Genomic DNA, 24,553 nt, shown 5'->3' with positions numbered 1-24,553 from the left:
GTGACCTGCAGAGCTCTGTCCTTTGCTCTCTTCTTACATCCTGCAGACTTTTGTGCTAGAATCTGACCAAGGCCAGGCCTTTCCCTCACAGCTTAGTGGAGGCTTTTTGAAAGGAGGGATCCTCAAGCACGTACTTGATTGCTAGGTCCTTTCTAAGTGCAGAAGCAGGAGAGAAGAGGACTTGCCAGATGCGTTCCCTGTTGTCAGAGGTTAGCCATTTTCCTCTGCAAGAGCTCTCACTGGGAGCAGCCCATGCATAAGTGCCTAAGATGTAATTCTGCAGAAGTGTTGGGGCTGGAAGCCCCATCACAGACAGTGGGGCCTAAGCGCACTGATGAGGCTGCCAGACTTGAAAATCCGTAACCAGCATCACTTATATCCCTTTCTAATTTTACATTTTCCTTTCTGAACTGGCTTCAAGAGGCAGAAGGAAGGTACAGTTGGTCCGTGCGTGCCTGTAACTTCCCTTGGAGGGCTAGCCTTCCAAGATGATAACCTCTGTGAGAGTAGATCTGTTGCTCTTAGTACTTGACTATCTCGCAGCCAACCCAAGAGCCTACAGGACAGTCTGTTACTGCTTTTTTTGGCATCAGTCTAGAGAATAAGCATGTGCATGTCTCTAACAGTGCTCTGTTGCTTCCCTGTGCATTCCCAGCTGCAGAGGAGGAAGCTGAGGCAGGGCTTAGAGGACAGAGCGGAGCACTGAGCAGTCATGACAAGCTGTTTGGAGAGGAAGCCATGCTCCCATCAGCCATGGGTGCAGAAGAGGAGCATGAAGCTTAGCCTAGGCCCCAAAGCCACTGCCCTCTTGGGCTTCCCAGGGCCTGAGCTAAAGGCAGTGGCTGGAGAGTGCAGGATCATCTCCTTGCTTCTCCCAAGCTTCACCAGGATCCTATTGATCTCCAGGACAGTTGTTTTATTTCCAAAGCAGATAACTTTGTTCTGCGAGGGAATCATTCTTTAGTTCTTGGCTTTGTATTTTTAAGCAAAGGGTAGCTGTAGGGGTTCAGCATGCTGCAGAGGAAGACGGTTTGTGACCCCTTTCAGAGTGGGTTACTTGGCTTGTGAAATCCAGCCCATTCCTGCAGACCTGCCCCAAAAATGATTTTGTACAGAAGATGCGTTCCTGTCTGTTCTCACTCTAGTTAAAAATGTTTTGTTTCTTTTTAACTTTTCCAGTGGTGATTAGCCTGCATTGCTGTCTGGTTTACACACTTCAGTGTGATTAAAAAGTGGAAGCTTAGGCAGACTTTCAACATCAGAGAGTGGTTGTGTGTCCAGCAGGCCCAGGACAGAGCCATCTGTCCTGTTTGCTGTTGAGGGTCTCTGGCCTGTGGCGCTGCAGCTGGGTGTTGCAGGTTATCATATGCATTTGGAAAAAACACCATGTTCTGCCCTTCCTCTGAAGAAGAACAGCAGAGCATGCAAGATCCTCTTCTCGGTTGGGTGAGGGTTGGTGCTGAGTCCTCCGCACTGAGTGGGCGAAGCATCATGCCCACATGTGCACACCTTCTGCTGTTCGACTGTTGGTGTCTGCTCCCAGGCCTCCTCCCGCCGTGGGTGGCTGCAACTATGTCCCATGGGCAGTGTTACTGCCCCGTGCATGCCCAGGATCCTGGCCTGAGCCTGGCCCGTGCTGGCGCAGGTGCTCTTCCAGCAGCCATCTCTATCTGCCAGCTGATCTGGATGTACCCACACACACAGGCAGGTGACTGTGGTAGTGGGAGATCATCTCCAGAGTGGTAATATCAGCTATTATACACTCGTAATGCAAACAGCAGTATTTAAACCCAAATAAGAGCTGTCATTTCAGAAGATGACAGGCAAATTACTGGAAGTTTTTTTAAGTTCTCGTGTGTAACTTGTGCTGTTTCAGAGGGATTAGAGACCTAAAGATTAATTGTGGCCCCATAGACCAACACTTCCCATGTTAGAGTTAGCCAGGGTGGGTGGGCTGGATGTGATTTTGGTTTAACTTAACTAGTGAATAGTGACAGCTTTTAATCTTTCAGTTATTTCAAGAGTTGTTGCTTAATTGTTTAAGTAGATAGTAAAATAAAGCATTGTTTCCAGCCAGTCTGAATGTCCTCTTCCCAGCACTTGGGTGTTATGCTTTCGTAGTGTTGGTGACTGTGTTGCATGTGTCTATTGAAGGGTGGGTTCTTTGGGGGCTATCAAACTCAGCAGTCCAGATGTGCGCTATTGCTCAGGAAGTCCCCAGGGAACCATCTGGAGCAGGAGCAGGATTTCTCTATATTGGATGTTCCTGAGCAGCCGTTGCTGTCAGGCAGAGCCCTGGCTTAGGTAGGTCATTGAGTCTGAACACGTGTGGCTCTATCACCGTTGATTTGGAAGCATACTTGAGCATGGAACAAATTCTTTTCCCTCACATAAATCACCTCTGGCTTGGCTGGCCCTAGAAGGGACAGAAAGCATAGTACAGCGTGCCCCCAAACCCAGCAGTAACAGATTTGATTTGGACTTAAGCACTGAACAGCTGGGAACTGGTCCACTGAGATGGATCATTCTCTCTACTTTACCCTACAACTTCTGATCAGGCTGTGACAGAGATCAAGCTGTTCACAGGACTTGCAGAGATCCCTTAAAATAAGGCTGTTCTCCCTTTTGTTGTTGTTAAGAGGGGCTGGTGAGATGGGATATGAAGGTGCAGTTTACAGGTTCAATGTTTGTGATGGACAGAAATCCCCTCACCAGAAGCGCAACACTCGTAACAAGCTCCTGGGGGTGAGGAAGGAGCCTAGTGTGGATACAGTATGCTCTGGTAGGCTTGCATGGCATTTGCAAAGGCAAGGGGGCAGCTTGCATAGAGAATAAATGTGGGTTTGGGTTTTTTTGCATTTTTTTGCGTTTTTTTTTTTAACTGGGTCTTCCTGCAGGATCCTTTTGAACTTGCTCAGCTCCATGAGAATGTTACATTTCTAACAGTGATGCCATATTAAAATAAAAATTTTAAAAAACTTGTAAATGACTGATCAATTCAGTTGTGGTTCTTCTGCTGGGCAGCAAGAGCAGGAGTACAAGTGACTCATAGGTGGGAGTGGGTGTTCAGTTTGGGAGGGGAAAAGAGGGAACCTCATTAAATCTTGTGTTCTTCAGAGGAAGAAGGGGCTTTGAGAATGTGCTTTTATTTTTAAAGGGTTATTTAAAGATTTATGCAGCTCTGTAGAGAGCTTTAAATGTTACATGCTGCTGGTTCAATCGGTGTTAAACATCTCGTCCGAGGGAAGTGCTGAGGAGAGAATAACTGTGGCATTGAGCACGTGACAAAGCATCCTCTCCAGAAGTGGCTGCCCCCTCTTATTTGGAGAGAGGCAGCATATGCAATAAATGGATGTAAGCATCTTGCTTGTTGCTTTTGTGCTGTGTTTCAGATTTAGAAGGCTGTGCTCTGCTTTTTTTCTCCCCTGCCATTAACCCCTTCCTCTGCTGCAGCCCTGTCTTCCTGCAGAGGCAAATGGCTGCATAGCTTGATTCTGGGGTTTTTGTTTTGCTCCCTTAGCATTCAGACTGAGGCTGGAAAATAAAGCCAGGACTGGAGTCTTTAAGTGAAGCCTGGTGCTTGAAAAGGTGCGTTTCTAGCTGCAAATCATGTATGTGTGTTTGTGTCTGACAAACACAGCAATTCAAAAGCTCTTCATGGTTTTATTTTGAAGCCTTTTTTGTGCCTGAATGAGTTGGATGGAGCCATTAAGAAATGTGAGAGGTGGCAAGGACGAACATGCACATTCTCAATGCCTCTCTCAGCCCTCCTTTTATTTATTTTATTTTTAGCACTGTTCAGCTGGTAATGGTAAGGTAGGATATAGCTGTTCGAACAGACACAGCACTGGGTCACTGGCTTCCGTGTGGGCAGACAGTTGCCAAGACTTCATCCCATGTTGAATTTTTATTTTCATTAATTTGAACGTCAGCAACTGTCATTGGTGAAGGAGGTAAAATTAGCTTGCAATTCACCCTCCCTCCTTGGTATCCATAATAGACTCCTGGGACTGTGCTTTTGAAGCAGGGTGGGAGGGGGAGGAGGGAAGAGTCACACAAAAGACAAATGAACTGTTTGGATTTTTTTTTTTCCCTCCCCAGTCAGAAATGTTAATTGACTTGGCCTGAGTTCAGCTGAGGGAGGGGAAGGATAAGTGTTCAGCTTTGCTCTGAATGGGGTTATTTGAGGCTCTGCAGACGTGCAGTTGGGATGTAGGGAGAAGAGGAAAAACCCTGAACTGGGAGGGGTGGGGGTGGCCAGGCTGCACTGCTCTTGGGCTGCAGCCTGACCCACGGTGAGCTGCTCTGCTCCGAGTCCCTGGGCAGAGCCCCGTCCCTGGAGGAGCTCTGGGGCCAGCGTGTCCTTCTTTTCTGGAGGAGGTCCTAGAGCTTGGATGCCTCAGCCCTTCCTAGCGAGTCCCCCCCTCTTAAGGGGTCAGAAGCTGGAAGCTGATCAGATCGATAGCAGGTCCGTAAGCGCACAGCCGGGTAGAGCTAGCATTTCTGCTTCATGCTCCTGAGCCTCTCACCTTGCCAGTCATTTTCAGAAAGAATTTGAGGTAATGACAGATGTCCAAGGTACCTCCATCCTTTGTGGTGAGCTGTGCAAAGGTGTTTCTCAGGAGGTGCAAGGCTGGATGGCCCCCGCACGGAGCACAGTGGGTGCCATCGCTATGGCAGTGATAGGCTTGGGTGCACGAAGGCAGCAGCTGTCACTGGCGAGTCAATCCTTGGCTCTTCTCGGGGCAAGACAGAAGTGCTCAGGTAAGCAGCAGCAAGCCAATAACGGGGAGCTGTGTCAAGACTTGGTGGAGCTGTCAGGGAGGGATACAAGGAGCAGCTCACCAGCAGGTCTATGGGGGAATCAATTGCACTTGTAACGCAGAATTTCTCTACAACAGGCAGATCTATCCTACCATCCTTCTCTGTTTTTGAGCCCCTGTCCTGAGCCTCTGGTGGACTAGCAGTACCTCACCCTGTTTTGCACAGCCGGAGGCCCAGCTCTGGCATGCTGGAGTGTCCAAACCACAGCACCGGGAAGGGGCTCCCGAGCTCTTAACAAGCCAGGAGTGCAGCTGACTAGCTTGAAGAACTGACTGCTTTGATCTGTAGATCAATCAGCAGGGTAATTTCTCAAGGTAATTCCTGCCTGGGCCCAGCTCTGCAGCTAAGTCTGCTTTTAGGGGGAGAAATCCACTCCCTGGTGAGCACCCTTGTTCTCTGGTGCTCGCAGCCTGTGCCAGGCCAGGCTGGCCATGGCAGTGCTCAATCTGCTGCCTGATTTCCAAGGATGTGTTTTTACTCTAGCCTGCTGGGTATTGCCCTGCTGCAGCCTGCACTTTGTTCATGGTCTCTGTACTGGTGAGGCTTTACCAAAGCCAGTCCCCACCAGGCAGAGGGGCCGTGGTCTGTGCTGGGTCCAGGCTCCTGCTGCCTTTGCTGCTTCAGATCTCTGCGAGCATTCAGCAAGGCTGATCCCTCTCCCCAGCATGAGCCCTCCAGGGAGAGGAAGGTGGGTGCTGAAGGTGACTTTGAACAAGGTGACCTCTGCGTCCCCTTGCAGCTTGTTTCCCGAATGACTCTTCACCCATGGAGGATATGCTGCGCATAGCTGCCGGGCTCCCTGTAAGAGCCATGTGGGGATGGAGCAGAGCAGACAGGAACCCATGTAGCCCTGCTGCCGTAGCGGTACCTAGGATTGATGTGATGAGGTGGAGGAGTGCAGGGGTCTGAGGTGGACCCCCGCTGTTCTCCTCCAGAGGAAAAGCGGCGCTCCCATCACCCCTGTCCCCACCTGTGTCCTCTTCCTCCCTGAGCTCAGCGGTGGTGGGGTGATCACTGGCGCAAGTACAGAGAGATGACGTGCTGTTCAGCCTTGGCAGAGAAAGGATTGAGCATCCTTTAAAGAAAATTATACATAATCGTCTTACAGCCTTTGCTTCCACTCAAACCTCTGAGTCATAACTGAAGGGCCCTGGAGCATGACGTTCCTGCTGGAAGGAAATTGCCTCGGCTGGATCCGGTGGGGGGGAGCTGGGAACCTGACGAATCCTCTCAACAGCCCTGCATCTGACCAGGGGATGTGCCGCGTTACTGATGGGAGCACGCTGGGCTGCCTGTGCGGTGGTGTCCCGTCCTGCTCCGGGCCAGGGCTGTGCCAGGGGGGCCCTTCATCACTCACTCCCTGGGTGAATGGATGGGACCCGAGCCCCGGTCCAGCCGTGGCAGCGGGGGCAGATGCCTCTAGAAATGGCTCTTGATCTGCTCTGCTGAGTCATGCTGAGCTGGCCCGCAGAGGAGGGGAGAGGGGCTGATTTGAAGCCATTCTCCCCTCTGGGTGTCCCCTCCAGGGGACAGTGGCATGCCTGAGCTGCTGCATTGCTGCCTAAACAGGCAGTGCCCCCGGCCCCTGCCAGACGTGGCCGTGCTGCTGCAGGTGAAGCAGACCTTCCCGTCCGCTGCGAAAGCACATAGAGGCCCTGGGTACTCCGGCGGTTGGTGGATGGGGCTGGGACCTGCACCCTCCTCCAGAGAAGGGTGGAGGAAGAGGAGTGACTTCCTCCATTGCTGCCCCTCTGCTACCCGGCCAGGAGCCAGGCTGCTGCCTGGGGGTTCAGGGTGGGCACGGCAGCTGCCCGGGAGGGGGAAGGGAGCATGCCGTTCTCCAGGTCTGGACTGGCCCTGCCCGTGGTTCTCGCTCACTGCCTCAGGTTTTCTTTTCTCTTGTCTGCTGGGGACCACCAGCTGCCATGTGCTGGAGAAACGAGTCCTCAGTGGGAGCAGGGAGGGAGATGCAGTCTCGGGCTCCCTGCCTTATGCGTCCACTGTTGGGGCTACCTCTCCTGTGGTCCTCGAAGGCGTAGAAACAAATGGGCTCTGATTTCCCTCAGGAGCAGCCTGTGTTCCAGGCGATGGGAAGGGTTGCTCTTTGGTGGAGGTGATGCTCCAGGGTCACTGCCCTCCCTCTACCTCACCATCTCTCTTCCCTTGCAGGACAGGTGCCTGAGGAGGAGGCAGGGCAGAACGGGCAGAGCCGTGGCAAAGGGCTGCCCAAGGCCGTGTGCATGAATGGGACAGAGACGGGACAGCTGAGCACCAAATCGAAGGCGGAGCGGCGGGCGAGCGCCTCTTCCAACCCCTCCCGCAAGGCCTGCTCTGCCAGCAGCAAGATCCGCAAGCTCTCCACCTGCAAGCAGCAATGAGGCGGGAGCCCCCACTCTCTGCACAGGTACGTGGGCAGCCCGGTCCCCATGGGGAGGGGGTGGCCAGCCTGGGTGACTGCCTAGAGAGGGGCACAGGGGAGACATCAGAGCCTGCCCCAACTGTGGGCAGCAGGAGGGAGCTAGAAAGGGTGTTTTGTAGTTCTGGGTGTGGACAGGGGGGAGGTCTGGGTCCTGAGCACCCCTCTGCAAACATCCCTGGCAGCCAGAGTCTGGATCCCCTGCGGTGTTGGGGGGTGCAGAGCCCAGTGGGGACCCCCCTGTGCTCCCTCCTCCCGGCTCTGCTGCCTGCCTGGCTCTGCTCTACCCCCTCCTTGCAGCTCTCACCTAATGTGGCAGCAGCTTGCTGTCGTAATTGTTTCTCCCCTCCTGGGCTGCAGTCAGGCTGTGTGATGACAACCCCTTTCCCTGATATGGGAGTCCCCCGCTTTCTCCCCTGCTCTGCTCCCTGCTGCTCCCAACTAGGGGGAGCACAAAGCCTCCGGCGTGCGGAGGAGCTGGGATGCTGAGCACCAGGATGTTTCCAGAGGTGTCCCTGAGAGAGGCCCCTATGGGACCTCCCCGCAGTCCAGGAGGTGGCTGTGTCACCCGTGGCCAAGCCACTGCCATGCCCAAGCCCATTCCTCTCCTTGGGGAAGCTGAGCATCCTCCCTGCTTTCCCCTCCTCCTTCCGGCTCTTTCCTCCTCGGCTCTGCAGCCCTGTCCCCTTCTTCCCACCCCTCATTCATAAGTGAGCCAGCAATGACTCATGTTCAGCGCTCATCCACCCCCGGCCTCACGCTTGTGCTCGTCACCGGTGCTCTGTGGGGCTGAGGCTCTGTTATCTGTTTGGATCACGATCAGCTTTGTGGTGTGAAAAAAGCCAGAAATAAAAGCCCGTTCCTCCCCCTGCAGCTGTCAGACCCGCGCGCTCAGCCCCTGTAGCAGCTTTCATCTTTAATTCATGGCTGGGAGTGAGTCACCTGCATGGGGAGTTACTGTATTGGCAAGCCAATGCCTTGGATCTGGGTCTCCCTGGGGATCTGCTGCTCCTCTCGCCCCTTCCCACCCGGGTACCTGGCGTGGGGGCTGTGCGGCAGCTGCCCAGCGGTTTCGGGAAGGAGAAGGTCCATGCGGGCTGCCTGAGCCTGGTTCGGTCCCTGCCTTCGCTCTCCTCCTGGCCCTCCCACACGCACTGCAGGGACGGCCGGGCTGGAAATCACCCGCTCTTGCACTGCCCCCCGCTTTAGCGCCTTAAAACCTTTGAAAGAAAAAAAAAAAGCACTCTCCTCTCCTTGGCATAGATGAAGTTCCTTGACTGCGTTTTTCCCCTTGGGTTTTTGCTTCCCGGTTTTGGGGCAGCTCTGGGTTACCTAGCCGAAGGGTTGTGCAAGCACGCCCACCTCTCCCGGGGACAGAGCAGGGACCCCAGGCCCCCTCGCTCCCATCCGCACGGTGCTGTCAGGAGAGGGAGACCTGGAACGGAGTGCGACCTGCCCGTGGGCCAGGAGCAGAGCAGGGGCTTGCACCCCCAGTTGGCACCAGCCCTGCCCTCCCTAAGCCCCCCTCCCCTCTGTTCTCCCGCAAACAGCATCCCAGGGCCTGGGCCAGCCTGCATCCCCCATCCTCGCCCCATCTCTGCCTCTCTCCTGGGAGTGGACTGTGCTTGCGATCCAAAAAGAAACCAGAGGAAACCAACCAAGGAAACCGCCCCCCACCTTCCCTGCAGCCCCCCCCCCACTCCGGACAGCGCCAGGAATCAGAAGCTGACGGTGGCCAGACCCCATTTACCACCTCGGAAGATGAAATCTCTGGCTACGAAGATGCTGCCCCTCCTCCCCAATCACTCTTTGCCAATCAAGACACTGATTCTGTTTTTAATTTTGCGATGGGAAGGGTGGGATGAGCGGGGCCGGGGTGCGGTGGGACCCGTGCCCCTCTCCCTGCCAGGCCTGGCCGTGCTCACCCTGGCTGTGTAGAAGTCGTGCAAAGCCATTGCCGTGCACTTTATGTTTTAGACTACTGTTATATATTATATATTTTCCTCTTTTTTTTTTGTTTTGTTTATATTTGCGGTATATTTAGAGATTCCTACACATCGTGATGTGTTTAAAATAAACCAGATGAGGAAAAAAAACAGGTATTAAGACAAAGCAAAACTCTATTAAACCTGCATGCTGTAAAAGGGCTCGGAAAAGGGAATGGGTGCGTTCGTTGTCTTTTTTCTTTTTTTTTTTCTTTTTTTTTTTTTTTTTTTTTAAAGAAAATAAAGTGAAAACAGCGAGGTGGGTTTCATGTCCTTCCTCCTGCAGCAAGTGGGGTGGGGGGTGTGGGCTGGGTCTTGGCCAGCCCCTCTTCCTAGGGGCTCTGCTCCTTTTGGGTGGGTGCAGCCCCCCCACCCCACAAACCCTGCTCTTCTGGGAGCAGCTGTGGGAGTGATGCTGGGGTGGGAGCCAGTCCCTGCCCTCCCCAGCAGCTCCCGGGCAGGGGAGGACACTGTCCCTGGGGGGGGTAGAAAGTAAGAAGCAAGCTCAGAAAAGTCACAGTTGTTTGGGGTTTTTTTTCTCCTTTGTTTATAGACTTAAAAATGCTGAGTTGTAGTTAGTGCTTTGGACAGAGACTTTGCAGAGGGAAGGAATGACCCGGCCTCTTTACTCGCATGCAATTGGGGTGCTATGGAGGGGCGTGGGGGGCCCCCAGCTGTGCCCTGCCTGCCCCTCCTGCCTGCCCCGCTGCCGAGTCTCCCAGGTAACATGTCTTGGGCTTTTTTTTTTTATCCCCCCCTCCTTTTTTTCACCCATCATTTGAAACACAAATAAAAACCCAATAAAAAGCTAACCCCTCCTCTGGAGCAGCAGCATCCACCTCTGTAAAAATCAATAAATATCCTCTGAATGCCTCCAGCCCGGCGCTGAGCTCCCACGGAGGGCAGGGGGGTGCAGAGCACTTGGGGGTCACCCATGGCACGTGCTGGTCCAGCCCCATGCTCTGCTGTCGCCCTGTGTGCCCAGGCAGAGGGGACAGCACTGGGGCAGGTGATGGGCAGCCCCCACCCCTACTACTGGGGGGTATTTACAGGGGGGTCCCAGGGCCGGTCCTGCCTCCCCAGCCCTTGGGACGCTGCTGCAGGACTCGGAGCCTGCCTGTGCCCCCCGTGCACAAGCCCCTCGTGCATCCTCCTGCCTCAGCACGATGGCCCCAGACCCCCCGGCTTCCAGTTTAGATCCCAGGCTCCCTGCAGAACTGGGGGGTTCGTGGGCACAAAGAGGAGACTCCCCCCCTCCCCAAATAATTGCCCCCCCCCGCCAGGGCGGCACCGTGGCACCCCTCAGCCGGCTGCGGGGAGGGCCAGCTCTGGCCCCTTCCTCATGGGGACATTTCCCGGCTGGACAGGAGGCATTATTGCTTGTAAAAAAAACGGAGAGAGAGAGGGGAGAGAGCGTATCTGCTACACAGCTCTGCCGTGAGGTAAGGATTGGGCCTCAGCTGGGTTTGGGGGTTTATTCGCAAAGTCCCTCATCGCTGACCTCCCGGCCAACGCTCCGCTCCACCTCTGTGCCCCAACCCTCCCGCTCCGGGCACCCCCAGCCCGGACCCTCCGCTGCCGCCTGGCACCTCGCTCCCGGGAGCGAGGGGACTTGGCCACCCCATGCTGCAGGACCTCTGCGGTGGGGGGGGGGGGGGGATATACAGCCAGGGGACCCCACGCGCCCTCCTGGCCTTCCCCTGCCAGGGCCACCCTTCCTGCCGGGCACCGGGCACTGGACCGGTCCCCATGCCGGCAGCAGGAGGGGATGGAGCCCCCGAATCCCTGTGCCGGGGTCGCTGGGCCTAGACAGGGCTGTGGTCGGGGGGGGCATCGCTGGCTGCCACGGCCACCGTGCGCTCCGGGGTCTCTCCCGTTTTCCTCAAGTGCCCGTAGAGCCGCTCCTCGAGGCCGCCGGCAATCTTGTCCATCAGCTCCGAACCAGAGCCCAGCCCCAGGCACCTCCCGGGGCCGGGGCAGGCATCGTCCCCGGGGGGCTCGGAGCCAGCCTTGGGCTCAGGGGCCGCTTCTCCGGGCTCCTCCACGATCACCTGGATCTCGGGGTCGGGAAGCGCCGGGGCGGGGGGGACCCCGTCGGCGGCCTCCGCCGCCTCCTCGTCGCCGGCGCTGATGATGCGGGGCAGGGGGCTGTGGAAGCGGGCGTCCAGGGGGTAATTGGCACTGTCCCCCCGGCGCAGGGGCGTGCGGTGCCGCTCCAGCGCCGGGTAGCGCACGCCAGGGTCACTGTACTGCTTGGCGTGCTGCCACTGCTTGCGGAGGTGGGTGCGGGAGCGGTGCTTCCCCCGCAGCGGCGACTCGTCGAACTGGGGGTCGTGGCGCACGAAGGCGTTGAACAGGGCGTCTGTCTTCTCGTCGATGCTGTAGTCCCGCCGGGGCGGCGCGTCCCGCCCCGGGAACATTTGCCCGTATGGGGACCAGGCCAGGGGGCTGTGGGGACGGGGGAGACCCCCACCCGCTGCGCCCCGGGCCATGCTCCCCTCCTCTTCCTCCTCCTCCTCCTCCTCTTCCTCCTCTTCCTCTTCCTCCGGCTCCCGGCCCTCGAAGCTTTCGAAGATGGTACCTTTCCGCCCCGCGCTGGTGAAGCAAATGCGCTTCTCGGAGGCCGTCTGGTCCTTGGGGGGTCCCTCCTCGCCCCCCCGGCTGGGCGCCTCGATGGAGGCGTAGCCGCTGTCCATCTGCAGCAGCTTGCGCGTGCCGGACTCCGACTCCTCCGGCTTGGGGCGACCCCAGAGCTTCTCCTCGGGGCCTTCGGCCTCGTCCAGGGAGGAGGAAGGGCAGGGGGGCATGCCGCCGGCGGAGGAGACGCTGTCCCCGCCGTCGCTGCGCACCGAGTCCTGGTCGTTGCTCCGCTCAGAGGAGGCGTACAGCTCCAGCGAGGCGCGCAGGCTCCAGATGTCGTGGTAGGCGCTGGGCTGCTCCCGGACGCCAGCTTCGCCGGGACTGCCCGCGCCCCCCTCACCCGGCTCTAGCCTGCGGGCACCACCCCGGCGTCACGGCGGGGACGGGGATGGACCCGGCGAGCAGCAGGCTTTGCAGCGGTGTCGGGGTGCCACACGGTCCCCCGTGCTGTCCCCACCAGCCTGCCCGTACCCCGATCCACCCTCCCCATCGCCGGTTCCCCCCGGACCCTGCCGCCCCCCGGCCACCCCACCAAATTCACATGAAGGCGGAAGCCCCCCCCGTGCATGGGGCAGCGCGCGGTCCCTCGGTGCCTTCCCGGTGCCCGGCTCGCCCGTCCCCATCCCCTCTATCTACTGAAAAATACCTGCCGAGAGAGGGTGGGGGGCTGGCGGGGGAGGGCAGGAAGGGGCCGCCCGCGGGGTGGAAGGCCACGTCGTCCGTGCGAGCGATGTACTGGATGATGTCGGTCTGGTGGGGGTCCCGGTCCTCCTGGTCCATGCTCTCGCTGGCCGCCCGCTGACGCTGGAACTGCCGCCGCTTGGGGGACCCTGGGAGGGGGCACAGGGCAGGGCTGGGGGATCAGTCCCATCCCGGCACGGCGAGCCCCCCCTGCCCACGCGTCTCCACGTGCCCAGCACTTCCCCGCAGTGGCTCCCACCTCTCGTGTCCAGGCTGGACGCCCGCTGGGTGCTCTCCAGCTTCCACTTCTTGATCTTGAAGTAGGGGCTGGCCCCGTCCAGGCTGGCGTGGCGGCGCAGGCGGGTGAAGAACTGCAGGACCGTGCCCTGCGCGGGGGCCGGGGTGGGCTCCCCAGGGCTGGCGCTGCCCACCCCAGCCGCCTTCCCGCTCCTGGGCGCTGCTGCAAACTGGAGGCGTGGGGGGGCCGTGAGAGCCTGCTCGGCTCCAGGCACGGCCCCCCAGCCCCCCCCAGCCCCAGCCCGGCTCCTTTGTCCTGCTCCTGCCAAGCTCAGCTGCAGCAGATGCACAAATGTCCCTTGGGGCAGGGGACGGAGCGGGGGGGGGGGCAGAGCCCATTTCTAGCTGGATGCCCACATCTCTCCCCAGAGCCCTGGCATGGAGCAGGGGGGCAGGCAGCCCCCCGAGGGCATGGGGCCGTCCCTGTGCTGGGGAATCAGGGTGGGGGCAGGATGGCTCCCCGGAGCTGCGCAGGCTGCCAAGGCTGGAGAGACCCTTCCCCTGCCCGGTCCTGGCCCTGTGCCCCCCCCCCCAGCCCGGCACTCACGGAGGGGCCCTCCCCCGAGTCGGAGGAGGCGGATGGGCTGGCCTCGGTGAAGCTGGTGTCCACGGTGGAGTTGTAGGTGTCCCCAGGCAGGGCAGAGCTGGGGCACACGGCATGGCTGGGGATCGCCGGCTGGGGCAGGGCCCCCGCAGGGGGCTGCAAGGCAGAGCGCGCTCAGGGGGCTTTGCATAAGGGTCGGGGAGCAGGAGAGGACCCCTCCCCGCCCCGAGACCCCCATCCCCGCATCCAGCGATGCCCTGAGACTCCCACCCCGGGTCCAGTGGTGCCTCCTTGGGGAGTTGCAGGATGCCTGGACCCCATCCCGCCGTGTCCCACTGGTCCCTCATCCCCCCAGGGTGCTGGGGGCTCACCTGGAAGATGGCGAGGCCGGGCTTGGGTGGGGGCAGGCGGGGGGTCATGGCCAGGCTGTTCTCGCTGGACTCGCACTCGTGAATGGTGACAATCTTGAGGGCGGGCGGTGGGAGGTGCAGGTGGGTCAGGCGGGCGTTCTTCAAGTGGTGGAAGTCCCCCTCTGTCAGCGTGTACCTGCAGGGCACGCCGGGTTAGGAGGGGTGGCCCTGGCCCCCCATGGCCCTCCTCCCCCCCAGCCCAGAGCTTCACCTCCTCCCCTTCTCCTGGGTCTTTTTGCCCTGGTCGAAGAGCGCGGCCTCGTTGAAGGAGACACGGCGGGCGGTGGAGGAGCTGGAGGAAAGGAACCGCTCGTTCTCCACATCCCGGTAGCTGGAGGATGACAGGCAGTCAGGGTCCTCCACTTTGATGGTGATATCTGTAGAGAAGGGGGGGCTCAGCAACCAGGGTCCCCCCTGCCGTAGTGCATGCCAGCTTTCCCAGCTGAGGTCTGGCAAACTCGCTGCACCCGGGGTCTTGATGCCAGCCTGGCGGTCTTTGCTGCCGGCCGCCAGTCCTGCTCGCACAGCTGGGGCACCACTGGGATGGGTGATGGAAGGCACAGAGGGTCTCTGGCCATCCCTGCCCCAGGCCTGGGGGCTGCACCCAGGAGCGGGGAGGGCCCAGGAGCTGCTTTACCCCCACCGGGGCGCTGGGGGTGCAGCTGGTCTTACTGGTGGGTGGTCGCTGGCAGGCCACGGCGGCACCTCTGGCCCCACCGTGGCACTCACCCTGGGCTGGCTGCGAGTCGTCCAGGTAGGTGGTGTTGGTTTTCTCGGGGTCATCACTGGCTCTGCGGGGAGAGGAGGGTCACCGGTGACCTGTGCTGGCCCCCCTCCCAGCCCCGTTCAAGGTGCCACACACCCTGCGGACAGCAGCATCGCCTGTCCCCGTGGCCCGCCCCCACCTGGAGTGCCGGCGGTCGGCCTCGCAGCACCGGCGGCAGACGATCAGGATGCCGGAGAGCAGGACCAGGGTGCCCCCGATGAAGATGGAGAGCAAGGCGAGGAGCAGCACGTAGCCATCCTGGGGGGACACCTCGCCGGGCACCGCCTGCACAGGGTGGCAGGGGCTGAGCCGCAGGGGGACACACGCTCCAACCCCAAACCCTGCCTCACCGGGGTGGGTGCCGGGGCAGCCCCCTCCCGCACCGAGGCTGACGCTGAGCGCTGCTCCCCAGAGACGCTCGCGCTCCCCCACCACCCCCGGGCCTGCTGCCGGCTCCGGGGACCTGCCTTCACCAAGGCAACCGCAGCCGGGGCGGTAGAGCCGGCAGCGGCCCCCGCGCCGAGCGGGAGCGGGGATGGGACCCTGGCCCTGCCCCAGCCTGGGGGTCGCTGCTTGCACCCCTCCCCGGGCCAGCAGCCCCAGCTGTAGGAGAGGAGCTGATCTGGCAGCAGCACCCGGGCCCCCTGGGACCCCCAGCACCTGGAGCATCTCGGGGGGCTGCTGAGCATGTCGGGGGGGCTGCACAGGGCACAGAGAGGTGTCACCCACCCCCAGGACTGGCAGAGCAGGGTGGGTGACAGCGGGGCTGGGTGGCTGCTGCCGTCCCCACCTGGGCGCAGACCCCAGCCCCACGGCAGCCACGCAGACCCCACACCTCCCGGGCGTGCATCCCCACCCTCCCCCGGGACCCCGAGGACGGCAGCGTGGGCAGGGGCAGGCAGGAGCAGGCAGGGACGGGCAGGGGGGCCCCACTCACCGTGGCGCTCTCCGTCGCGTTGTCCCAGGGTGTCGGGTCATCGCTCATGGTCCGTCCCGGCCGGAGCGCGTCCTGGGGCGGGGGGAGACAGACGGGGGGGTGCCGGGGCCGGGCCGGGGACGGCGGCGGTGGGTCCTGCCCGGCCCCGGGCCCTGCCCGGCACCGCGGTGCGGAGCTGCCGGGAGGGACCGGGAGGGAGGGACCGGGATGGAGAGATGGAGGGAGGGATGGAGGGAGGGACCGGGATGAAGGGATGGAGGGAGGGTGTGGTCAGGAGGGAGGAGGGAGGGAAGGACGGAGGGTGTGGTGAGGAGGGATGGAGGGAAGGTGGCTCCGGAGGGATGGAGGGATGGAGGCAGGACCGCTGCCCCTCTCAGGGGAGCCCCCTCGCCCCCGGCTGGGCACAGCCCCTGGGGTGGGACAGGCACTGCCCCCCCCCCATCGCACGCAGCTCCTGGATTCGTGTGGGGCACAGACCCCGTCCCTGCACCCGTGGGGCCCATGCCTGCAGCCGGTGGAGTGAGGCCACGCTGCCCACACCAGCCTGGCAGCCGGAGCTCCCGAGTGGTGGCCGGGCCCAGTGGCCAGAGCTGGCCCGGGGGGGCTCGACCCTGCCCCAGGGTCCCACCCGGGATGGTGCACAGGGACACGGTGCTGCCCCAGCACCGCCATCCCCAAGGAGCTGCGGGGCCAAAATGCGGCCCCTGACACCCAGGCACTGCTGCTGGGGGTCCGGACTGCCCGGCCCCTGCCCACAGAAGCTCGGGCGGGGGGAGGGAGCAGCGCCTGGGGCCCCTCGGCAGGGAAGGGAGGCAGATGGTCACCCCACACCCTGCGTGAGTGGAGCCGGCGTGGGTGTCGCTGGAGCGCAACGGGTGACACTTCTGAGTCAGCCTGACAGCGGCTTCGTCACCGGACTGTCCCCACGCGGGAGGGGACGGGGCTGCCGAGGGGCCCACGGGTGATGGAGAAGGGCTGAGCCCCTGAGGAGCGAGAGCCGGCGGGGCCAGGGGACAGCCACCTCCACACCCCCTCTGTGGCATAAAACCCACGGCCTTTGGCCACCCGGCTGAGACCTCCTCACCCTCTCGTGCCGCCCAGCACGGCCCCAGCAGGGCTCCTCCCAGGGACCACCGAGCTCCAGCTCCCACTGCGGGTCTGTGTGTCCCAGGCTGCTAGGGCTGAGCTGGGGTGGGGGATGCTGGTGTCGGGGGAGCCCCCAGGGTGGCAAGCAGGGATGGGTGTTGCGCCGGCCAGGGTGCTTGGAAACCACTCAAAATCAGGTCAGCAAAAAATGTGAATGGAGCCCATGGCCGGGTGGGAAAAGCTGCTCGCGGGGACAGCGCAGGGGGTGACCATGTCACAGCCAGTGGCGAGAGCCGGCGATGGCTGCGCTGCGCAGGGCTGGTGGGCGGCCCTGCCACGGTCCGGGGTACAGACCCCTTGGGGGGATATCGGGGTGCTGGGGGCCACCCGGGGCAGAGACACAACCCCCCGCCCGCACCCACCCTCGGGCATCTCTGAGCTGCTGGGGTGAGCACGGCAGCACAGGGTGTTGCGACCCCCAGGAGCAGGAGAAGGGGGGGGCCCAGCTATGGTGGGGGCACGGCGGGACCCCGGGCCTGGCACGGGGCGGGGGGGGGGCCGGGGGACCAGGCTCAGGGCTGCGGCTCCACGCGGGACGGGATCCCGGCGGGGCAGCCCCTGGCCCGAGGCCGGGGGGGGCGGCGGGGGGGCTGGGGTGAGCGGGAAGAATGTCCCTCCTGTTCCCCATCATGGAGGAATCCCGTCTCCATGGCGACCCGGCGGGAACAGGAGGGCCATTGTCTGGAGGAGGGGGCCGGTCCCCGCGGTCCCCGGGCTGTCGTCCCCCCCCGGGCGGGGCCGGGACGCGGGGCCGCTGCCCAGGGCCGGGGAGGGGGGTCGGGGCCGGGGGACCCCGGTGCTGCCGCGCTCCCGCAGGTGGGAGCGGCGTGGTGTGGGGGGAACCCGCTCCGCTGCCCCTGCCTGCAGCGGCCCCCCCGGCCCCTGCCCGGCGATGGGGGGGGCGGGGTGTGCAAGCAGGGATGCAGGCAGGGATGCGGGAGGTAGGCAGGGATGCAGGCTGGGCTGTGGGGCAGGGCTGGGAGGTGTGGGATGCAGGCAGGGCTGTGGGGCGGGGATGCAGGCAGGGATGCAGGCAAGGATGCAGGCAGGGATGGAGACGGCGAGGCAGGAGCCCCCGGGACCTCCACGCTCCGCTGGGGCGTGATAAGCTAGCCCTCGGCCGGGCCGGCTCGGGCTGTCGCGATAGGGGCTGTCGCGAGGCGGCGGGGCCAGACACTCACCTACAACCGGGACCGGGGCTCCATCGCCGCCGCCGCTGCGCTCGGTGCGGCGGGGCGGCCCCGGGATTTATGAATGAACCAGAGCCGCCCCCGCGCGGCGCGGGCGTCACGTGGGGACAGGGGCTGCCCCGAGCCCTGCCTGCACCAGCCCTGCCTGCACCAGCCCTGCCTGCACCTAGACCTGCCTGCCTGCCCCCCAGCCAGCCCTGCCTGCCCCACAGCCCCCCCCCGCCCCACAGCCCTCCCCGCCGGCCGCGAGCCGGCGCAGCCCCCAGCCCCTCCTGCCCCAGGTGCCCGCGGCCCCGGGGGTGGCGGCAGGTCGTGCCCCTCCAACTCCCCGCAGCCCCCCGCGGTGGGGCGGGACGGCCCCCCCCCGAGCCGGCGGGGCACGGCCGGAGCTGGGGGGGGGCTGCGGAGGAGGAGGAGGAGGAGGGGGCTGTCCCTCGGGCCCCATCGCCCCGCAGCGGCGCCCGGGCGCGGAGCGGGGTGGGGGGGCCCGGGGCTCTGCGGGGTCCCGTCCCGTCCGTGTGTGTGTGTTGTCCCCCCCCTCCCCGCACCGATCAGCGGGACAGACAGCGGGCGGGCCGCGGGAACTACAACTCCCATGCGCCCCTGCGGTCCCGCCCCCACCGTGGCGTTGCTTCCGGCCGGCGGCCGGCGCCCCAGGGGCTGCGCAGTGGCGTGTGCGCGGGGCACGCTGGGAGTTGTAGTCCTGCCGCCGTCCCGCCCTGCCCCGCGCCGCCCGCTCGTCCTTGCCGCCGCCGCCATGTTCCGTGCTCGCCGCCTCCTCCTGCGCCTCGCCGCCCGCCCGCCGCTGCCGCCGCCCTGCGCCCGCGGCTATGCCGACCCCGCCGCCGGGCCCGTCCCCATGGCCTTCACCTTCGCCTCACCCACGCAGGTAGGCCGCGGGCCCGGGCCCGGGCCCGGCCCGCCGAACCGGCCCCCCGCTACCCCCGCCGCTCCGCCATCCCTCCCGTCCCTGCGGGCGCCCGGGACCCGCCGCAGCTCTGCCGGGGCCCGCGGGGTGACCTTCACGTTCTTCCAGCCCCCGGCCCTTCTGCTGGAGCCCACGAGGGGCACGGACCCTGCCCACTACCCCCCCCCCCCGTCACGAATGCTGGGGGGGGGGACACGACGGCCGGGGCTCGCCGCTGTCCCCGGGGCAAAGGCGCTGGGGACGGGGCTGCGGTGCCGGGAGGTTTGGCGCTGCCTGGGCAGAGCCGAGCGGGATGCCGGCACGGCATCGGTGACGGCGTCGAAGTCTTCCCCACGTTCTCCTCCGGCTTCTCCCGGCTGCGCCCGTCGCTTCTTGCCTGCTCCCGGCTTGGTGTGTCGGCGTGCCGCCTTCCCGCCACCACCCGTGCCCCTCGGGAGGCTCTGGGCGCTTTCCCACTCCATTTGCCAGGACCCTTCCTCCAGAGCCCGGCCCTGCTCCCACCCTGCGAAGGTCCAGGCTGTCCTGGTCGCATCTTGCTGTGCTTTAAACCTGCCGGCTGCTGGGAGCAGGGTGCCCACCGCATCCCTCGCCTCTCCAGAGTCGGGGGGAGCCAGCTCTCTCCTTCCCCTCCGTTCCTGGTGACGGACTGTTCCCATCCACTCTGCCCTCCCCGGACAGGTCTTTTACAACGGTGCCAACGTGAAGCAGGTGGACGTGCCCACGCTGACCGGCTCCTTCGGTATCCTGGCCTCTCACGTCCCTACCCTGCAGGTCCTCAAACCAGGAGTCGTGACGGTCTATGCTGAGGATGGCACGGCCACCAAGTATTTTGGTAAGTAAAGCAGGCGGAGCTGGGGAGGAAGGAAAGCCTGCGGCAGGGGGGGTGAGGGGGAGCATTCTCAGGGCTTTCACAAGGGAGACTCTGCCAACCAAGGTGTGCCCTGATACACTTCCAGAGATTTCTGCTTTCCCAGCCACCCAGGGGCTGCTGGAGGCTGCCCTGCAGGCCGGGGATCTGCCCTGGAAGATGGGGCTCAGTGTGAGGCTGTGGTCTGGGGTCACGTTTTCTTGGTTCTGCTCAGACTCTCTGGCCGCATCCCCTGCTGTAGCTTCCCTTTTGATAGGAAATGAGTCCCTGTGGGACTTGGGAAGTGTTATGGGAGGGCATCAAGGTTTTGTTTTGGCAAAGGGATCGTGGAGGTTCTGGGGATGAGCTTGCCCATGCCGTCTTGTGTGTGGACCCCCAAACGAGGCCCGTCTGGCAGCCCTGCCTGCGCTGCCTGATTCGGCCCCTGCTGTTGTACCTTTGCAGTGAGCAGTGGCTCTGTCACGGTCCACGCGGACTCCACCGTGCAGGTGCTGGCAGAGGAGGCGGTGACAATGGACATGCTGGATCTGGCTGTGAGTACCGGGCCCCTCATGGAGGGGAATTTGCTCCCTGCTTCTCTCATGTGGGATGGTTGTCTCGGGAGCTTCCTGTGGCTGCGGAAAGCATGCTCCGACCAAGGGCTGTGCCTTCACCCTGAGCTTCCCCATCGCCCACTGATCGGGATCAAAGGCTTGGAGCTCCTTCTCAGTGAACTCTCTACAGGCTGTGGGGAGTAGAAGCCGCACAGTCGTTAATCCTTCTTCAGGCCACTTCCCTCCCCTTGGACAGATGCTGGTCTTGCCCCTCCCCACCCCTCTTAGTCTTGGGAACAGCTTTTCCGCGGCAGGGCCTGTTGATAAGGTGTCTGCTGCCAGCCCTGTGTTGTGGGGCTGACGACTGCAGTGAAGGGAGCGGGCTGCAGGACAAGTCACCCATCCTGCAGTGGTGTCTCGATGACACATTTCTTGTGCTCTCGTGTTCAGGCTGCAAAATCAAACCTGGAGAAGGCTGTTTCAGAGATGGCTGCAGCATCTGATGAAGCAGCTAAAGCAGAAGCTCAGATTAAAGTAGAAGCTAATGAAGCACTTGTAAAAGCCCTGGAGTAGTTAAGGTGAGTGTCACCTGTATCCCGGCTGAGATTTCCAGACCTGCTCTGGAGACATGTCCCTGCTCAGTGCTGCCCATAGGGAGCTTCCTCTTGCAGCAGCCAGGCCTGCTGGGGAGCGCAGGGGTGGACGAGGGTTTGTGCCTGGGTTTCAGGGAGCGGTGACACGAGAGCTGTCCTTTTCCATGGTCGGGTGTCAGCTCTGGGGGGGGGGTCGTGGGTGGCCCCTGCCTAGAGCCAAGCAGGAACCGCTAGATGGCAGCAGGGCCCGGTGCTGTGCCGTTCCGTGCCGTGCCATGGTGCTGAGCCGTGCCATGGTGACGTGGGGTTCAGCCCGACACCGGGACATGCTGGGAGACCAGAGCCACTGGTGGGGCCTCGCTGCTGCCTCCAGGTCCCCGCTGGGACAGGCCACACCAGCGGGCAGCTCAGGAGCGGTCTGGACGCTTGGGGCCCCGGAGGGAGAGTGATGTGTGGCCTCTGCTCCTTGTACACTCCCTGCCACTAAAAACAAACAGCTTCTGCCTCAGGGGAGGCAAGGCTGGGCTGCTTACCTCGTGGCCCCTTTTCCCTCTACCCTGCTAAGCCTGTGCCTCATCCCTCTTCTTCCCACGTGCTGGCAGTTGGGAGACTTACTCTGCGGCAGCATGTGTGCTGTGCCTGGCAGGTGAGTCATGAAAAGCCTCTCCAATGGCCTGCCTGGAGCAGGTACAGCAGGGCAGCGGCTCCCTCGCTGTCTCCCTGATCTCTGGTCCTTGTGCTCTTTGGCCCATGAGGTCAGGCCTGAGAGAGCCAGTGGCTCTTGTTTACTTGCTGCGGTTTAACAGTCTGAGCCAGCGCCAAGCCCTCGGATCAGAATCCACCGCTCTGCCGACCCCACCCTGCGTTAAAACCGACTCCACTTCTGTGTGTTGCAGGAATTCCACTGTCGATGTAGAGAAACCCCAGACTGTCCTACTTGTCCTGGCTTCCCCGATTGTACAGATGGTGCGGGACAAACGGAGGCGGAGAAAACGCTCTGATCAATTAAAAAGAAATGTAACCCTGTCTTGTAGCATGTCACCTTCTTCGGAGGCAGCAAATTGCAGCTTGTGGTGTGCCAGTGGCTGGGTGCCCGGGGGCAGGCTCCTGCCCCCACGCCGGGGTCTGCTGGGGTGCAGTTGCTCGGGGAAGGTGTCCTTCCAGCACTGCCCTGGGGTTCGGCTGGGGATTCCCGTGGGAGATTCACCTACGGGAAGCTTATCAGGCAGATTTTATAACCCCCTCCCTGTGCTGTCAGCCACCTCCACCTCCAATAATCCACCTGGACAGCAGGATTAACAGCAGCGCAGGAGGCGGCATCCACAGGGTAGCGCACGTCTGTACCAGAGGCTTCCTGTCCCGACTCCCCTGCCCCATCCAACACTGGCTTTTGCTCAGACTCCCAGCTCCCTCGCCACAGGAATTCCCATCGGCTGGGCTGTTTCTTCATGGTACTTCTTGCAGCTGGACAGCAGCTTCCCAGGCTTTGACCTGTTCCCCTGCTGCTGCGTTTTCCACTGCGCATGTGGCATGCAGAGCAGGGGAAATCTCCCCCTGCTCCTTGGAGACGGGCTTGGTGCGGAGAGGGAAGCAGATGCCGTACGTGGTGGGAGTCTTTCCTGAATCCGTGTGTGGTGGGGATGGCTGATGATGGTGCTCTGCTGAAGTTGCTGCTTGCCTGGGGGCTTGCTAGCGAGCAGCCCCGTCCGAGGAGGTTGCCCCAGGCTCCTCGCAGCCCGGAGGAAGCGGGAGGCACTCGCATGTCTGCAGCGAGCTCGCCGGTCCCCACGTGCCTCGAGCAACGGCAGCACCGTTGGGAAGGAGTGGGTTCGAGTGAGGGGCCGGTTCTGCCTGTGCCAGACGCTCGAGGATGTGTGTCTTGCCAACGGCACCATCTGCTGCCAGGCTCCTCGTTCGGTGCCGTCCTCCCCACGCCTCCCCAGAGGGATTTCAGGTTCCCTCTGCTGTGCAACCACCCCCCGGCACCAGCTCGCCAGCCGGGGGAGACCGAGGCAGCCGCTGGCCCCTGGACGCGTGGGGCTGCGGTCCCTCTGCCTCGCTCTAATCCCCTTTTCCCTGCAGTCTTCCAGCGCCTGCCTGGGAACGCAAGTTGGCTTGCCTGTGTGGGCAGCTGCTCTAGCAAAGGTCAGCGGGCAGCAGGTTCGGCCTCCTGCCTGTCCTCCCCGCGGGCTGCGAGCTCGGCTCCCCGCGGCTCCGCAGTCGGAGCGGGGCACGGCTATTTTCGGCGCTGCCACCCAGGATGTAATCTTGGCTGCCTCCTCTTCTCACCACCACCTCCTCCCCCTCCTCTCGCTTGCTCTGTCTTTCTCTCCCCCCCCTTCACAAGTGATCAAAAATAGTGCCTGTGGTGTTAAATTTCTCACTCTGTAGCTTATTAAAAGCCTCTGAGTGCCTGACGCTGAGCCTATTTGAAGCTCAGCCGACTTCCCAGTTTCTGAGCTGCTCCAGTGCCTTTTTCTTCCCTTCCCCTCTCTTCCCTTTTTTTTTTTTAAAGGTCATATGTTGCGCTGTGCATAAGCAAAGCCTCAAAGTCAGAGCGAGTGCTAATTAAAACGTCTTGGGAATAACTGGGGACGGACGGCTTTGCTCCTTCTTCCGCTCCCTCTTGCTCTCCTCTGTCCCCAGTTTCTATTTGCGGCGTGCGTGTGCCTCTCGACACACGCAGCCGCTCTTTTTCCGACGGAAGGTGGCTGCAATTTTTTTTTTTTTTTTTTTTTTTCTTCTAATGGAAGAGCGTTGGCGAGGCCGGGAAGCTGGGGAAATGGCCAGCTGCTATTTTTAGGATGGGAAAAAAGTGTCTCCGTCAGCGTCCTCTCACCAGCTCTTCCCACTGCCTCCCGCCAGCTCCGGGGGGGGACGGGGGGCCAGCCGGGATCCGGCCCTGCCCCCTCGCAGGGTGCCCTTGGCCGGGCTCTCCGTGTCGTGACGCCTGCTGGGACTTGTAGTCTGCATTTGGGGGGAGCAGCAAGAACACCTCCGGTTCGCCCCACATCTGCGGTGGCCGAGGGACCCCTGGGGACGGCTGTGCTCCCCACTGTGCAGCAGGAGGCAGCTCTCCCCCCGGGCAGGGGCTCTCCTGCCCTCGTAGGTGTGGGGAAAGGGCTTTTTTCCTAAACTCTGCTCTGCCAGCCCCCCGACATTGCCAAGCAGGACCGGAGCGGTGCTGGGCAGGGACTGCCTGCACCCTGGCTGATGGCACTGCAGCCCCACTCGCCCTGCCCTGCAGTTTGGGGGTGCAGGGCGGTGGGTGGGGGTGGTCCCAGGCTCTCCCCGCTCCCCCTTGCAGCCCAGCCGGGTTCCCGCAGGGTTCCCCCGCTGCGGCCTCGGCTCTGAGCCCCTCACCTGCCTCTGTCCTTTCCCATCACTGCTAATTATCTGGTTCTGCCGAGAGCAGCGTTATCCTCCTCCCCCGGCTCGCCACGCTGAGCTCTCGGCTCCCTCTGCCCACGCCGGGAGCCGCGATCAGTCACGTCCCGCTGGATGCCACGAAAATGGTCTCTGACTCCCTGCTTGGCGCAGGAGACGCGCGGCTGCGGCTGAACCGGAGGCAAAACCCTTCACCGCTCCCGGCTCGGCGTGCCGCCGCGATCTGGTGTGGGTGCTGTGGAGACGGACCGAGACGGGGGGGGGCAGGCGGGGAGGTGGGTGTCAAGCCCCAGCGTGGATCATGCCTGTACCACTGATGTGATTCAGCGGGTGAATCCTCCCTCCTCTCCTCCCAAAACTGGCCTGGCTGGCGGCGGCACCAGCGCGGCACTCGGCTGTCCCCAGAGC

The 24,553-nt window shown here is 62.3% G+C and overlaps 3 protein-coding genes across 5 annotated transcripts in view; 2 read left to right on the top strand and 1 right to left on the bottom strand.

Annotated features, from left to right (window-relative positions):
- STK11 (serine/threonine kinase 11) overlaps positions 1 to 9,740 on the top strand; it is a 46,406-nt gene extending 36,666 nt beyond the window's left edge. The window contains exons 10-11 of the mRNA XM_069790608.1: positions 6,994 to 7,228; positions 8,791 to 9,740. Of these exons, the coding sequence (XP_069646709.1) occupies positions 6,994 to 7,202 (209 nt within the window). The 3' untranslated portion in view covers positions 7,203 to 7,228; positions 8,791 to 9,740. The remainder of the gene's footprint in view (positions 1 to 6,993; positions 7,229 to 8,790) is intronic.
- A 406-nt stretch (positions 9,741 to 10,146) lies between these two features.
- CBARP (CACN subunit beta associated regulatory protein) lies at positions 10,147 to 18,016 on the bottom strand. 2 transcript variants are annotated; one of them, XM_069790606.1, is made up of 10 exons: positions 17,828 to 18,016; positions 15,501 to 15,675; positions 14,703 to 14,848; positions 14,527 to 14,588; positions 14,009 to 14,174; positions 13,759 to 13,933; positions 13,391 to 13,543; positions 12,806 to 13,013; positions 12,512 to 12,695; positions 10,147 to 12,216 (listed from the first exon to the last, which is right to left on the bottom strand). In XM_069790606.1, exons 2-10 carry the CDS (start codon positions 15,546 to 15,548, stop codon positions 11,031 to 11,033), a joined length of 2,328 nt encoding a protein of 775 aa, XP_069646707.1. In that variant the 5' UTR covers positions 15,549 to 15,675; positions 17,828 to 18,016; the 3' UTR covers positions 10,147 to 11,030. The 2 variants fall into 2 exon arrangements, with proteins under 2 accessions (XP_069646707.1, XP_069646706.1); XM_069790605.1 differs by having other exon boundaries at positions 15,501 to 15,572.
- A 400-nt stretch (positions 18,017 to 18,416) lies between these two features.
- On the top strand, positions 18,417 to 21,784 carry ATP5F1D (ATP synthase F1 subunit delta). Of its 2 annotated transcripts, XM_069790604.1 has the most exons (6): positions 18,417 to 18,725; positions 19,443 to 19,596; positions 20,077 to 20,165; positions 20,616 to 20,743; positions 21,361 to 21,404; positions 21,655 to 21,784. In XM_069790604.1, exons 1-4 carry the CDS (start codon positions 18,432 to 18,434, stop codon positions 20,736 to 20,738), a joined length of 660 nt encoding a protein of 219 aa, XP_069646705.1. In that variant the 5' UTR covers positions 18,417 to 18,431; the 3' UTR covers positions 20,739 to 20,743; positions 21,361 to 21,404; positions 21,655 to 21,784. The 2 variants fall into 2 exon arrangements, with proteins under 2 accessions (XP_069646705.1, XP_069646704.1); XM_069790603.1 differs by lacking the exon at positions 21,361 to 21,404.
- Positions 21,785 to 24,553: the final 2,769 nt, after the last annotated feature.

This window comes from Haliaeetus albicilla, chromosome 8, assembly GCF_947461875.1.
Source record: "Haliaeetus albicilla chromosome 8, bHalAlb1.1, whole genome shotgun sequence".
Lineage (NCBI taxonomy): Eukaryota > Metazoa > Chordata > Aves > Accipitriformes > Accipitridae > Haliaeetus > Haliaeetus albicilla.
This window is presented reverse-complemented; position numbering and strand designations above follow the sequence as displayed.